A 16924-nucleotide genomic window follows, 5' to 3' on the forward strand; every position below is an offset into this window, starting at 1 on the left:
AATTATTGTTGATTAGCTTTTGCTATGATTATATTAGATTCATTATGAATATCTAATTGATTCTAGTCTTCCGTCAATCTCTAGTTAATGACCGCCTGAACCGCGGCGGATCAGCCAGTGATGGCCCAGCTCTGGCGTGTGTATTGTCCTACGCACCCGAAACCACGCCCTGGCTCATTCCAGCGTGATCCGAACTTCTTTTAGAAGTCCCGCTGTCGTATCAGACAATTCCACCATTCAAAGCATCTTTAGCACCGAACAATGGATAACCAAGCACGATGCAGTCTCCCCATTTACCTCTGCCCCTACTGCTTTTAAACTAGTGTTCTTGCATATGTTGAAGCGACAATAACAATCAAAATCATAATAACAATTGGCGGCAAATCGCTCAACGAGATTCTGCAGGGCCCGTGATTGACTGGCGCGCTATCAAACACGTGGTCACAATAGAATATGAGGGTATAAAAGGTGACTCGTGCCAGAAACCAGCATTCAGAGACGGAACGCCGAACTGTCAACATTGCGGAACAGGAGAGTTATCAGTGCAGCGATAGTGACAAATATTTCATAAAAGCGTACAGCTACTCAACTGAATGACGAAGTCGCATACGGAGGACACTTTCAAACGATCGGACATATTTAACCCGTACTTTTCACTCACCAAGGAAAATATGTCTCGGTCATTCTTCGTGGATTCTTTACTTGTGAAAAAGCAAGCAGCGCAGGAATCGCAGTCATCGCTTTTGAGCAGCGCTCAGATCTCCCATCATGAACGTCCGCTGATGCACGGGCTTCCCGGTTACCCGTTTCATTGCCATCCCCGGTCTCAGACTGATTTATTCGGAGTATGTTGCCCCCTCTGTATACGTACCCCCACTGCGGGGATTGTTCCAGTGACTGCTTCGTCTATGTCTGTGATAAAGCCCATATCTACATCCTTGGCCTCTCTGGCAGCAACCACAGGACAATCTATTCAGTCGTCGTACAGGAGTCCGCCACGACCCTCACCTATCACGCTGCCTACGTCCCTTTCGCTCACGCCCAGTTCCCATTCACCGCCACCTCGAGAACGGCTATCGGACCCTATTAGATTCAGATATATGAATTTAGGTAAGTCGATCCCTTTTATAAACTTATTCTATACTTCGAGGTTTTGTTAAACATATGGAGAACGTATTTTTCCTCCGCCAAATTTTGTCGGTATCTCCTGCAGAAAATGGTTCCTATCTTGCAGATTCTTTAGGTCAGGTGAGTGGTTTCGCGATTTGTCCAACAGTGTTGTACAATGAGTCTCTGCTGTTGAAGAGCCGTTATTGGAAAGAATCACCCCGGATTGAATTCGACATCACTTCATAACTAGACCTACCTCGTCAATAACTTAACCTCATTCATTGGCATTCGCCCGTTAATTCTGCATAGCCCTTCAACAATGTATTTGAAAAATTAGGCCTAAAAGAAGATTTGAGATGCATGAGTACGTCAAATAATAGTCGGTCATCCCAGACGCAAGTTTCATACTGACCAGTAGTGTCGAACTCATTTCCCTTATTATCAGCTACATCTATAATCAACTCAATTGTCTAAGATAAGCTTGATATTGCATGTCCACCTCCTAAAATCAGAGTTTAATCAATTGTCAATAATAGTACAGACCGAAAACCTTATGTAACCCGAACTGGCTTCAGAAAGAGTATCTCGTCAACTCTCCTTCTCTTATTAACAATTTCCCAATAAAAAAAAGGTTTCGGGTTCTCTTAAACATAATGTCTCCTCTCTGATCATCTAAATTGCGTTAGTGGAGCCAGAGACAGTGTGTGCATGGCTAGTGTAAGCAATACCCACGACTCTAAAATCCACTCCGGTCGCTAAAACCATAGCCTTACATGTCTGCTCCGTCCTGCTTGGCCTTGACTGGTTCTTGTGAATTGCGTCCAGATACATGGAGCAAGCACCGTCAATATTTCGTCCTCCTGGCAGATGCTGGCACCTGGCGGGACTGATAGGAACTGCCGATCTGTAATGGTGTTGAGTGTCGTTTCAAAACCAACTTGACACCAGAGTATACTTGAACTATATCAATATAAAAATATATGGATTTTATTCAGTTTTTTTTCTTACTGCGTGGAGGTTTCAATTGTAATTGCTTATTTCATTCTATCCAATAAATAATGCACTGATTGGTGGAAAAACTTGTTTTCGGGTATAATGTCGAATATTGCAATGACTTAATCTACCACTGGCAACCCAAAACCTGTAACATTTATTCTTCACTACTTTCAAATACCTTTCTGCAAGAATTTCATATCTAATTGGCATGCTTAAATGGCTTGCCTTGCTATCATTGTACGAGGCCAGTTTTTCTACATGCGTTCCTGTTCACGCTAATATAGGCCCGAAGCCATGCGGACGGTCCTGGCCGTCACCTTGAAAATGAACTTGCACAATAGCTCATTCTTTATTAACTAATAATGCTTAATCCTTAAAAAGCAATTAAAAAGAAAAAGATCCGTTATTGCCGCACACAAATTGGCCATGGACGAGATGAACGCGACTCGGCGCTGGGCAGCGCGTATCACTGCCCTTGGGAGGTAGATTTTAATTCCTTTTTCTGCAGTGGAAGAATAAAAGAAAACTGAAATGACCTTCATGGACGGCTCGCAATGTTTTACAACTCCACCATTCACCGCAAAAATGCACTGGGACGCCGTAACGGGTCAGTCGCAGGTGCTTGTACAAATTTATCCAAGGGCACCTTGTTTGCTTTTCCGACACGAAACCCGTGCCGAAGTTTGACAAAAAGAACTCTCACTTCTAATTTATTTGGTTTTCGCAAATTGCATGATTACAGAACACAATGTCTGAAATTAGTCAATAAAGCTCCAGTGAAAGACTCGCGAATCAAATTCAGCTTTTGCCCATTAAGACGTGGCAAAAACCAGGGAATACGTCATTTTCGATTCATTATTTTCCGATTTATAATCGTGTTGACAATTTGTTCTTTGCTCGCTTTCAGCTCGCTTGGTGACCTTTTGGAGTAAATAAGCCGGCACATGACCCCTGTGATACATAACCCTTTATGACTAATATGTCTGCCAATCATTTTGATTTCCAACTCCACTAGAGATTTAGATGGTTAATGGGGGGGGGGGGGAGTGCCCAAAACCTATGATATTTTTTTGCAATGGCACCAAAAGTAACACTGGTCGAGATTTCGAGTATTAATGCAAGTCTATAAAATTTCAAACTATTGGATGTTCTCCCATTGTAATTTAACCCACAATGCCGAGCTCAAGAACACTGCATGTTACACTTTAACGAGGCGGGTACATGTATCTGAAACAAAAATTGCATCTCCGTGCAACGATTGGAGGTCGAACAAGCTCGATGGAGTCTAACTCGAAGTATTCTGTAACAATAATTTCCATTCTAAATGCTTTACATTTTTTTTTGAAAGATTACGCCCACTTCTAAAAAAACAGATGAGTGTGTCAGTTATCACTTTACAAATGAAAACCAATGAACTAAATTTCAACAAATGTTTCATTTTGACTATAAATAGCGTCACGCTTTGCTTACAATGATACGCATGCAAAACTCATGTTTTCGCACTATAAGATAGCACACCTATTATAGAACCCGCTAGATCATTTATCGGCTTTCAAAGAGCATAAAGAAATCCTCTGAAATCCTGACCCTTGATATTGAGGCATTATCTTGTTGAAGACACTCTGTGATACCCGGGACATCGCGTCAAAAGAGCTCCCTCAAGAGTCCGGGCGCCATCTCTCCACGATTTGCCGTCAGCCCGTGAATGGCTGTAGCACATTTCAGTTTTGGCTTTCATTGCACTGACGTGTTCCACAAAGACCCCTCTTTCACTCCGCGATTGCTTTTTGTTCCGCGGGTTCCTTTTCGCCTCATTTGTTCTTGGGCGATATCGTGGACAATAGCTGTGGTGACTAGTGGCGAAATATCACGTCCTCGTGCGCTAACTCTCTGATCTTTATCGTAACCCTTTCTCCAAGCAATCCCGGTCCTTTATTCACTTGCGCACTTTAAACACTACGGGTTGAGAAATAAGAAACAGAGCTACTTACAGGTGCTTTCCAGTTCCAGGTGAATTTTTCGAAGAACTCATTTTGTCTGTGGTAGCGTCTTTAAAAGTGAATAAACCTCTCGAGATATAAATTTTTGAGTTATAACCCATTCCCTCGTTATTAGATTTTAAAAAAGTTCTTCGGTATTAAAAAGAATGAATTGGCAAGCTATAAAACCACGTCAACACGGAACAGCCATTATTTTTCATAATCCGTAGAAAATGCTCAGGCATTTGGTGCAACGTGCATTGCTGAGTGTAACCTGTATGGTATCAGACGCTCTATATTTTGGCGTTATCCTTATCATTCGTAAAGTAACTCTAAAATGGCATCAAATCTCCAGGTCTTATCTAAGACATTTCAGGATTTATCACCAAGCTAGCAATTTATAAATTCCGAACAGTATGGCATGAAGTCTCTCGTCAACCACCGCAACCATTTGCAGGTCAATGTGTTCTCAATGACTTTGTTTTTTTTCCGTTTCGACAGACGGGGCTTTCCTCTACAACATCTGAACCCAAAGATCGAACCACACCCGCCAAAAGTAATCCGATTCCCATTTCTTTCTTTCCTAAATTTTTTTCAACGTTTTAAGCGTACAGGCCCGCGATTACACACCACTTCGCAAGCAGGTCAAGGCTATCTCAATGACTTTCTGTAATATTTGTTTTCCATTCCGCAGATGTGGCATTCCTAAGCAACAGTCGACATTAAATATCTGGCGTCACCCCCAATGCCTTCGATGATTAAAAAGCCGTAATAAAGACTTTCTTTACATTTTTTAGCCACAACATTCCTTTGCAGGTCAAGGCTTTCTCAAGCACTGCCAGTGATGTTCGTCCTCTACTTCTTCGCGTTCCCATCTTAGACAGTCAGCCATGTTCGTCAAATATACTCAGCTGACCTGCATTTCTGCCTCTTTTCCTTACAATGCAGTTAGGCTAGAATGGGGACACTATTTCGCGAGATTTCTTGTCTGTGGGCTTCGTGCAGTTCCTAAGCAACATTCGATTCACATGATGGAGCAACACCAACCTTAAGTAAACCGATTCTCGTGCATTGATGCGTCTTTAAAAGTCTCTTAAATTCCTTCATCTTTTTCTATTTATAGGTGTCAACAACTCCAACGACGATCTTCAGAGCAGTAAAAGAATCCGAACAGCCTTCACGAGCACGCAACTCCTCGAGTTAGAACGTGAGTTTTCCTCAAATATGTACCTCTCCCGGCTGAGGCGCATCGAAATCGCCACCTATCTGAATCTTAGCGAAAAACAGGTCAAGATCTGGTTCCAGAATCGCCGGGTTAAATATAAGAAGGAGGGAACATCGGACCGGAGGGAGAAGTGTCGGTGTTTACGCACGTGTTCCTCTAAGTCCGGGAAAACAAAACACGAGAAGGAAGGAGAGGACTTTGACAAACATCACCATCGGGAGGACTGTACTAAGTTACATTCCGATTCTGATATGGACTCTGAGGACATTGATGTCAGTGATCATGATTCGAACCATGAACTCGACTGTGACGTAGTGAACAATGACAGTGATCATTCCAGTCCAACAATTCGCAAATCCCCAGTAACTATTTAGTAGTTATTTTTTGTATAGTGGGAAATGGGTATTTTTGTGGGGGAACAAAAATATATTTTGTCGGAGCTGTATCTGTAGAATCACAAACAATGTGCTTACCCCTTACTCTAGTTTCACAGATATAAGACCATTTTCTGAATATTCATTTCGATGTTATTTTGGAAATCGTGCACGTGCTGGTTCGACAATCTTCGATCGATGCTATTCGATTTATTCTGTTCGGATCGACAGTTGGTGGGAAAACACCAGTTGTCCGATGTACATGTTGATGATACGTCAATGTTCCGATAGAACTGTGTACAACGAAATGATTTAGAAACTGTCTAAGATCTAAGAAACTAGAGTACCTTGAATAGATAGATAGTTTTTTACATGGTTGTAGAAACCAATTTTGCCTAACGGTTATGGACGAGCAGTTGACGCCATCATCTCCACTGATTGCTCATGAGAACTCGAATTCACCCTAGTGAGAGATCTTAATTCAAATTATTCTATTGACTTCAAACATGCCCTATTGGGCTCCAGAGTCAAAACTACATGTATACATGAAATTGCAATGTTTGCCCTATTGGGCTGCAGAGTCAAAAACTGTACATGAACATTTTTTGCCTGGACCAACCAACTTTGGCCTCATACCATAATGGTAGTACATGTTGAAACGAGCCAAATGAAACAAGCCAAACTAAACGAACCAGATAAACATTCTAAATTTGAAAGTTAAGATCACGTTTGGATGTAAGATGATTGCAAAGCGTAAGTTTGATATTTGAATGAAATGAATGAAGCATTCCTTGGTGCACCTTGCCAAACTTGAAATGAACCAAACTGAATGAGACTATGTGAATGATATTTATACATTTTATGCCATAAACATACTTGACCGAATCCTACAATGAATATTACAGGTGAACTTTATCTTTCAGTTCAGGTTTAAAACGTTTATTTGGCTCGTTTAGTTTGGCTTGTTAAATTTGGCTCGTTTTAACATTTTACATACTACCTCGCATAATACCGTTAGGCTATATCGGGTGTAATCTAACTAACCACTAACGAGAACGACTACTTCTTCATACAGCCCGAGCACATTTAACTTAGAAAGGGGATTACTAATTATCTACAGGTTAAGTTCCAGATAGCAGCATTGGCGCGGAATTTAAATACATCCGCGTGTCGAGTCGAGAGACTCTACCTTGAATCAGTAGTTTTGAGGATGGCCACCGTACATTCCATATATTGACATGCTTGTACGTCCCATTAAGCTGCCGGCCAGTATCATCATTGCTCAAACAGACTATGCATTTGATTCGTGTTTTTTTTCTTGTGCAATAACTGTTTTAGACAATAAGTTAAAGATTGTCTGATGTAAATCGATGTACATTATTGTAGAAAATGTTTTGTAAAGCTATGTAGATAACGAGCACTGCTTCAGGATGTTTGGAAGGTTTGGGTGGCTTTGGGCCGTCAGGTGAAGTTTTATTTTTCAATGCTTCTTGGGAGGCAGTATCTGGCCCATTAATAAGAAAGCCCAGAAGCGATTCGAAATTCTAAATTCAAAACTCGACTTCGAAATTCAAAACTTGAAATTGACCAATGGTATGCCCTAGGCCGAGGGCATACAATGCATACATGATGAGTTACTAAGGCGGCTTTGAACAGTGTGTAATGTGGAAGTGATATGATTGGCCAGCCAATCAATTCTAGTGTTGTGAGACGGCGTGTCATTGGTCAAGTTAAAGTTTCGAATTTAGAAGTCAAATTTTGAATTTTGAATTGCGAATTTCGAAATGAGCCTTCTGGGCTTTCGTACATTCACAACTAAGGTGTTCAAACTTGTGTCAAGGAAAAACACAATGTTGCAGATGATGCTAAGAAATGTCCAGGACTTAGTCCAAGCCCTTGGTTATCAAGTCATTGTCTTCCAAAACGGCTTTTAATACCGGTTTATAATTATGTGCCTTATCATGCTTATTGAGAAACAATCCTTCCTTTTACAATGTGCCTTAAGTAGTACTATTTAAATCTCGTACGCACATGTCCATAGACATCTGAGAGTGTTCTCTTAGATCTTCTCATACCGAAATAACCTTGTACACGAACCAACTTTTAGAGTAAGCCCTTGTTTGACAGTCACCAACTGCAGCACGTCATTGAAGAAATCATAAAATGTATTCTTCAAGCAAATATGCATTGTTCAAAACATAGTTGCCGCAACATATCTGAGAAAACGCCAATAATGCTATAGCATAAATTAATTCTTAACACCACGTTTGACTATAGAGTATAGTATGATACTTTCCCGCATTCTGTGAAATCTCAGTCGGTTTGGCAAAATGACAGTGTGTCTCAGTAATTGTCCTTTCCTGCTTAATATCGAGGCTACATTATCTATTTGAATATTTTGTTCTTCACTCTAATTCTAAAGGTTGTCAGTGTTTCTTTCACAACGAATTCTATGCAATTGTCTTGTGTTCAATGAGATATACTCGGTCGCAATACCTCAATGTTTCATTTTTCTCTTCATCCTCTCGCATCTAGTTTTTCCCCAATATTTGTAACGGTCACGGTTTTTTTCTTCTTATCTGATAATGCATTTATTCTACTTCTCGAACGTTCCAAATAGTCTTTATCAATTCTTGAAAGGATAGATCGGCTGATCTGGTATATTTTTTTCAAAACAAAGTAAAAAATACTCCTTAGCGCCAATGCATTTGATGCTGTACTTTCGACGGATTGAATGCCTAAAAGGTCTTTACGTCGTGAGAGGGAAATTGTTGTCTGAATTGATCAATCTCTGGCATGTCTAGTGTTTTTAACCCCATGCGATAGATTGCCAGATTTTAAAGGTGGTCATTGCCAAAATATGGTAAACATCAACCATTTAAATGCTGATTCCGGAGAGACATGCTACTTATATTCAAATCATAATTAGTAGAAACAGTAAACATAATTAGTAGAAACTAGTAAACAATCTGAACATCAAACTATACATCCGTGGGACATTGTGAATTGTGCTTGTGAGAACCATCATTAAACATTTCTCAGTTTCTACCTGTTGTCAGGTTCAATCTAGTTGGTTAAACATTGAAGTCTCTTCTATCAATATAATCATGTCATAATGAACTATTCTATTACTTTAATTACTATAGTTATATTATTATGACATAACTCTTCAATAACTGCCAGACACAATCTTCGAAGAAATCATTTTAATTGATTTTTTACAACAGTTCGGTTCAGACGGAAGTTGAAATTTAGTCTTTATAACTCGCCAACGTATGCAGTTTCTTCATGGCGAAACTCCACAAAAAGTAGGTACACTGGCGCTCATTTCTTTTTAATACGAAAGAAGCATTTTTTTCCGTAGATACTTGAATATTGCGCATTCCTGAGTTATCAATTCAGCCAATGCACGAACGAGAAGCAATGCAAATAGTAACGACGACATGCAGCTGACAAAATGTACATAAAGGAAATGACTCCTGCGTGTCTTTGAATAAGTTCCGAGATATTTTCGGTGTCCACCTTAGCACTTCAGCATTTTTCTTTGGTTTTTTTTGCATCTAATTATTGCTCAATCACTGTTATTCATGTAATATCCAGTCTATGCATTTAAAGATTTCAATATATTCCAGTACCAAGTTGCCTTATACACTTGAACCTCAATTGTTACGAAAGTATGTCGATGTACTTTGTACAATTCGTTGCAGGTGCTGCAATTTTTTAGTCGTTCACCGAAGCATACTGCCAACAGTATTTACGTTGTTCTGCGCCTGACTGAACTCGTTGTTAAAAGAACTCAGACCTAGCCCAACGGTCAAAGCCCGCTCGCACCAAGGTCTAGGCAAAGAACTACAGTGGAACCTCCCTTAGCGGACACCTCTCTATCAAGGACAACCTCTCTATTAAGGACACAAGTTTTGGTCCCAAATTGGTTGTTTCCATTCAATTTGACCTCTCTAATCAGGACACCTCTCTATTAAGGACAGCATTCGTCAGTCCCGAGGGTGTCCTTAATAGACTGAGAGGTTAGGCTGTACAAAGATCGACATTCAGATTACGTGTGTCTCTGGTGGATTCGTTTGCAGAGTTTTCATTAATTGTTTTGTTAATGCTGATGAAATATCTGTCTCTGGATATTTAAAAAAAGGTCTGATCATGTGACAATGACATGTCACGCACTTTTCATAGTCGGCGGGTTCACGATAAATATGACGTGGGCTCTGGCAATAGTGTCTGATTGTAAACATTTCAAGAAAGAAAGTGTGCTCAGCGTTGATGTATACATTATGCAATCACAATACATTTGGCTTCAGGGTTAAATGTTTAATTCGTAAATATGCTATTTATTTTGTATTATATGCAAGTATTCATATTCAAGAGTTATATTGTTGAATAAAGAAGTGGATGATAATTTTGAAAAAAATACACTTTTCTCTTTTTTTATTCATAGAACTTCCACATGAACACGATGAACGCCTGCACATTATGTGTTCAAGCGTGTCAAGTTTCATTTTTTTTCATTTCAAAAGAAAAAAACAATAATGAGGCTAAAGGAAAATGCATAAGGAAAGCCAAGTGCACTGCCCTATACAATAGGCTTCTGAGTTGTTAGTTGTTCGGTGACCGCGGTACATAATACCTTTCTCTGCAATGCAAAGGCAGTTTGGCCAACAAGATAATAGAACATATCCTGACCTTTAATTTATCTTTCGACCCCCCCCCCCCCCCCCCCCACACACACCTATACTCATCCTTAAATTAAAATATATTTTCTACATGCCAAACTTACACATTATGGTTAATAAAACGGGAATGTCCCATTTTCAAAATTGGAATGTTTTGTCGCAAAATATCCTTCCGTGGGAACATTGCCCATATAAAACGTGAAGTACCCCCATTGGGCGAATAAGTAGAATGAAGGCGGCAAACTTAGGGAGAAAGACTTGACCGGTCAAGGCTATCCTCCTCTCTCGCCGGGCTTTCTCGTTAAGGGCAAACTCGAAAAATCAGGACACCTCTTGACAACCTTGTTTGCCCGTTTTGGGCGATTTTTACAATATTTGGAGCTCTTTTATATATTGTTGTGGTCTTATATTTTGGCATGGCAGCTTTTCAAACCTATTACAGGTGCTTGAGATACACTCGGTGTTTGTTGGCCACCCATTTGCTGGCTTGGGTAATGAAACTGATCGCCACTCTTGTTGATGATACCACCCGGCGAATTTGTAAGTAAGTAGGTAAACTATGTAAAGTTACATTTATATCGCGCTATTTCCACTTTACAAATGTTCAAAAGCCTCCCCCCCCCTCGCCACTACGAGTGAGTAAACTGTTTTTTCGCACGATAAAGTGCCTCCTGAATAGTTCCGTCTTTAGGCCTTTCCTGAATATATCAAGTGTGTCCATCTGGCGTACGCTTTGATAAAGGGAATTCCACAACACTTGAGCTGCTGAAATAAAAGCTCTCCCGCCAAAACTGGAGCCTCAGAACCTTGGCGTTGCGAGACCGTTTTTTTTTCGCAGACGTAAGCGTACGCGTCGGGTTGTATGGCGCTAAGAGTTCCACGAGGTATGCTGGGGCCTGGACGTGTAGGCATTGGAACGCTATGATGAGAATCTTGAACTCAATGCAGACCTCAGAACTCAATTTGCAGACCGTTATCGTACAACAACACTTACCAAAACTGTAGTATTTTCTGAGGAGATCATCGCCACGCCCTCACCAAAATAACATGTCGGTACGATACCGAAGGCCTCTTGTTGAAAGCTATCAAGCTATGTTAACGGGAGACTATAGGTACAAGCTAGTGGGTCAAATTGGTATTCTTCATGTGACTAGTGTCTTCAGAAAGAGGCATCTGGTTGTATTTGATTCAGCGATTGTCATATTCTATATAATCATGAATAGTATTGATGTACTGTGAGATAGGCCAGACCCCTACTTGCAACGTCGTGTAACTTAATCTGATCTGGTTCCTGCTCTTTAAGACCGCGTTTCGAAATAACAATTAGATTAGTATTGAAGATGGTGTCCAGTTTTTCACAGCGGCAACAAGTAAGCTACATGTATAATCTCTGCCAAAGAGGAAGAGTTGTCTCTGAATGTATTGCATGGCGTCAAGCGTAAAGAGATCAATTTCCTGGAGTTCTAAAAGATGCTGGCTATTAACTTTGTGTTATTACTTTCTCGGTAATGACATCACCCATATCCTCCAGTCACGACCATAAAGACCAAACAAAGACATTTATTGATACTAGTAATACCCTAATAAACCAAAACTCCCAACCTGTCTTGGTCCTTGACATACAGTTTCTTTTCGATTACATAAACGAGGTTCGGTTCGCAGTTTTAGATGGCTATCTCTTTTGTATCGGCAATGTTTAACTGTCTCTATCAGTTGTTGCAGTGTTAGATACGGTGTGAATATCTCCAGGCAGGGGTTAGTTATAGTGCTATTGAACTCCAAAGAAGGTAAGGCAGACCCACTTCCTGACTTATTAACTGTAATTAATAAATTTGCTCCCTGCTTAATTAACAACCAGCACGTGTTTTAGTCAATATCAATGAAAAGCTGATTGAATTCTCCACAAACATTTGAAGCGATCAAATTCGACGGACGGTCGGCGTCGTTTGATACCAGGCGACCCTTTGTCTAAGCTATGCAATAATGGGTAACGAAACAGCAATAAAATACAATAGCCAAGCTCAAGATATTGACATCCTGACTTATAATTCTATTGCCGAACATGACGTCACTGCACCCGAGGCTAGCCGAATGTATCCGAACACAATCCTCTCTGAATGGCCACCTGAGGATGGTAGATTAACCGTGAAATGTTATTTGGTGTTTTGAGATATTTCTTGGGGGAAGCTGCGCTGTGAATCGAGGGAGCTGGGGTGGGCGACTGTGAAGAGGCCTTGGTATGTCGCAGTCTAGCCCGCTCAAGTGTAGGTGATCCCTATCCCGGGGGAGTCTACCAGTCTATATTGTATACTAGCTGATCATTCCGCTGGGGATATCAAACACAGTTTATTGCCACGTGATGTGCAATGGATTCCTCCGCCAAGACTTGTATTCCACGTCTTCGGCACGCTTTCGTAATCTTACAAAGCTTAAAGTCGGGCCATCAGTTCGCGGCTGAACGAACACGGAGAATCACTGCGATTGAAATATCAACCTCTTTGTTGTAATAGGGACATTTTATCAAAAGAGGCCAGTCGATAAAATCTTCATTACGAGAATGCGTCTATCCATCCGGCGTGATTTCTCTCTGTTGCATTCATTTGTTAAACCTAAGTGGCTAAACATTCAGTTGTACCTCGAGGAATAAGATCTGACCCGAGCTGCGATCATTTACAGAATTAGCTAACGCCTCTAGCTGGTTAAAGTTAAGTCACCATTGTTTGAGGACGGACCTTGACACTTGTTTCGGGTGAATGAAAGTCTCACTGTTGCGGATGTCTGGAAGTTTCCGAACAAGCGAGAGTTCCCCTCGGGTTTTAGTTGGTATAAAGGCTCGCGGTTCAAGGTAACACCTCTGTCTGACGCGACTTCCTCGCATGGCAACGAATGTTATAGATGTAGCGCAATATCCCTTTTCTTAGTAGAGGTATCCTGAAGACATCCTTTTTCAAAGCATTAGGGTTGGATTGCCTCTTGGGACCAGAACATCGTACACCATCTGACGGGAAGTGAGGAAAATCTGGTTACCTAAAAAAACTTGATATATTTTGGTCAAAATTTGAACAAACGATAATTATGTTTAGAAATTTGTTGTGTGAAATATCACAAGGATTCATTTATATTCACCTTAAAAGAAAGGTCCAAGTTTTTTTAATTACGATAAGCAAGATTTGACTAAGATTTGACTAAGATGCATTGTTAGAAAGATACATACGCAGTAGTGACTTTCATGATGCCTGTTCCCTAAAAGCCTAACTGGGTAAATGTCATTTGGCCTTTTCTTATTTGAAATAACAGCCAGAGAATGGCACGGACTGATATACCGAAATTCATCCTTAATCTGAATAAGATTTTAGTAATGTTACAAATAATCTTCAACATAAAATTGCTGTTTTGTGTTCGATATTTGTAATCCAATGGTATCATTAGCGCCACGATTGTAGGAATTGTTCCACAAATAACCATAATTTCATATTCAAAACAGTCTTTCATGTCATGAACAATAGAATAGCAATAACTACATGCGCGCCAAGTGCTCAAACCGGTGTGTTTCCCGCGAAAGAAGAAAACGCATTATGTTTCACTAACTACCTGTGACACAAAGGTATGCAAACTAGGGATGACCCAAACAATTGCCTCCATCCCGTCCTGATGCCCAAGCAACCATGTAAAGCTATCCGATTACGTCGAGGTGAGTCGGGTACCTGGGACACTCCCCAGGCTAAGATGGGTACCCAAGGACCTAGCCCAGGGCACCCCGGCAGATTATGCATGCACACCTCCGTGGGTTCAGTGCACAAGTCAAGGGCAAACTGGTGGCCAACCCTCCAAATACTGGATAATGTTTCACGTAATTTCTTAAAGACCTTTGATGGCGTATGAAATTAGCCTTTCCTAATTTCTTGCATTGGTTTCTTGTCAAGGTGATTTCTTGAATTTCTGAGTTGCATTATTCATGAAAGAGGAATATGATGATCCTAATAGTTTTAGAAGACTATTACGTTACCAGCCTTTAAACGTTGAAACGTTTCAACATTAGTGCGAGCAAATTAACAGTAACGAATTAATGATACACTTGAACATTTCACCATTCTTACTTCATTAAAACCACGTTCTTCGAAGAGATTTTTGATAAAGATCCGTAAAAGATACGTTGTGACATGATAATGATGGTGATGATGATGATAATGATGATGGTGCTAATGATATTGTTATTCAAGATCCTTAAGGACCTTGAGCACTTCACGTTTCAAATTGTAATACAATGTACTCAATAAAGCGTCTCCTCCATATACATCAACGCCGATTTTAAGTGTTATCCAGTATACTGAAACTACGATAATCGCAGGAAATTTCCTCCTGTCAATTCCATAAACTTTTCTATCAAAGTTTTATAATTCCATCATTTCATTGGCAGCATGTTACTTGGATATTTTGAATGTTTTACTCACTTTCGCCTCAAATTCGAGATGACGGTTTGTTTACATTACCATTAAAAACGAACGCAAACTAATTTAAGTCATATACATTTTAATATAAGGAATCTAGAAAAGAACGAATCCTCAATAACCCTAAGGACTGACTTCATATAACGTCTTAATTCAAATTCTAGGAGAAAACGACAATGTGAAAAATCCACACCGGTGTATAAGTGGAAAATGTCCCACCGGAAAAGTGACCGGCCCTATTGTATTCGGATTGCGGTTTATGGTGCAATGTATGCCATGCCCGTCAATAGCTAAGAGAAAAGCGCATGATAGAATCATTTCCCATGACATTTTAAACTTCTACACTGGTCCTACTTGTCCAATTATTCTTTTTCCAATCGAGGTAATATTGCATTTATAATCTCGATGTTCAAAGTCGCAACTTTACTCTTTAATCCTCTGTCAGGTTGGTGAGATCACAGTACTGGAAAAAATGAATTGCAGACCAAAAATCGTGCCATTCCTCGTTATTCCTCGTTTTCGAGACTCCTTGAAATCTATCTGGCCCAAAAATAATACTCAGGTTTTTCAACTCGTCGGTGCTATTGTTACAGTTACTGAAACCATGGCCAACAATAATACAAAATATCATCAGCTCCATCAAATCTCATTATCACGATATCCTTTGACTTCTTTGCCCACCTTCCCACCAAACAAATGCAACAGTAATCATTTCAACAATTATGTTGTATCAGTTGGTCTTTTCCCGTAGACAGACAAGCCCATCTTGGTAACCGTTTCAACTTGACAAAAGGGAAAGACTAATTCTTCACGGTATAATATCATTCTTCTGTTAACTTAAAAAGGAACAATTAAAACTGACCTTGGAGATCTAAATCTCGGATAAGCCCTCGTGAGATGACACGGGATTCTGACGTATCCTTGTAGCATTTTGATAAATTAACCATCATTAATCACGCAGCTGACTTTGGTGGTGCGTTCTATGTGAAGGTAATGACCCATAGACGGCGCTCTGCAGTCTTGGTCTGCCTGACATCTTCTTTAGGTTAATCAAATCCACAAAATACATTCATCATCTTATTTCTGACCAGGAACACATTAATCAAATTTTACCATGCGATATGCGATATGCGTTAATCATTATTGAAAGATTTTGCCTGTAATTATTTTTCTCTTAAATAGTCTCTTGGTATTGCCTATATGTCATATTATGCAGCATACTTCTCTTAATCGTGTGTGTCGTTAGAGACTACTCTATATCTGGTTACTATATTCTTGGTAAGATCATTTTTATATCATTAGCGTGATAAGCTCAATTAAATATTCAAAGCAAAATTATCATATTTTCCGGACGACTTTTCATGGGTTAATTTCGGACCCTTCCTTGTAGGGTGTGATCCTTATTGGTAATTTAATGGTTGCCTCTTAAAATGTGTCAAGTTGCCGTCCTTCCCTAGAATTAAAATTTGTTGAATAATGTCTAGCTCGCTAGATATAGTCTATGCTGTTCCTAAAATTTGTTCTTTATAGGTGCATAATAGCTGTACAGGACATCTAGGATTCGGTTATGGAGTCTGCGGGCGTTGACTGCTGCCGCCAAAATTAGAAGCACTCTGATCACCTCTTAAGTCAATCAATTTGAATAAGATATACATTTATTCGCCCAGGACTTCCTCTAAAAACATCGTACTCAAATTTTAAACACAGCTCTAATTTTACGTACACACCGTCGTTGATACATTTTTTAAGGCCTTGCCCTTCTTTGTGCACTTTACATGAATCTGATTAACGTGATCATATTGTTCCTACAACTCCAGCCTTTTCACGGTCAGTGCAAAAGGCAGGGGAACATCTCAAGAAAAGCAAGGGAATATGCCATGTAACCACAATCATAGCACTAAAGGGTTTTGAGTATCTGAGAAACATTGAAATTTTATCGGCAAAACCAAATATTTACCTCCCCCTCCTACCCCTAAAAAGGAAAAATGAAAAAAATCTTTAAGATCAGCTACATCAAGAGGGTTTTCATTTCCCTATAATACATGAAATACCTTTTGGGGCCCGGGGAGATGTCTTTTAAGTATGCGCAATCTGATGTATTTCTTAT

At 40.0% G+C, this 16924-nt stretch overlaps 1 protein-coding gene across 1 annotated transcript; it reads left to right on the forward strand.

Annotated features, from left to right (window-relative positions):
* The first annotated feature begins 977 nt into the window (after positions 1-977).
* LOC135493819 (homeobox protein abdominal-A homolog) lies at positions 978-5926 on the forward strand. Its single transcript, XM_064781401.1, has 2 exons — positions 978-1110; positions 5209-5926. The coding sequence occupies exons 1-2, from the start codon at positions 1101-1103 to the stop codon at positions 5682-5684; spliced, it is 486 nt and encodes a 161-aa protein (XP_064637471.1). The 5' UTR covers positions 978-1100; the 3' UTR covers positions 5685-5926.
* Positions 5927-16924: the final 10998 nt, after the last annotated feature.

The sequence above is a fragment of the Lineus longissimus genome, chromosome 9, assembly GCF_910592395.1.
Source record: "Lineus longissimus chromosome 9, tnLinLong1.2, whole genome shotgun sequence".
NCBI classification, from domain to species: domain Eukaryota; kingdom Metazoa; phylum Nemertea; class Pilidiophora; order Heteronemertea; family Lineidae; genus Lineus; species Lineus longissimus.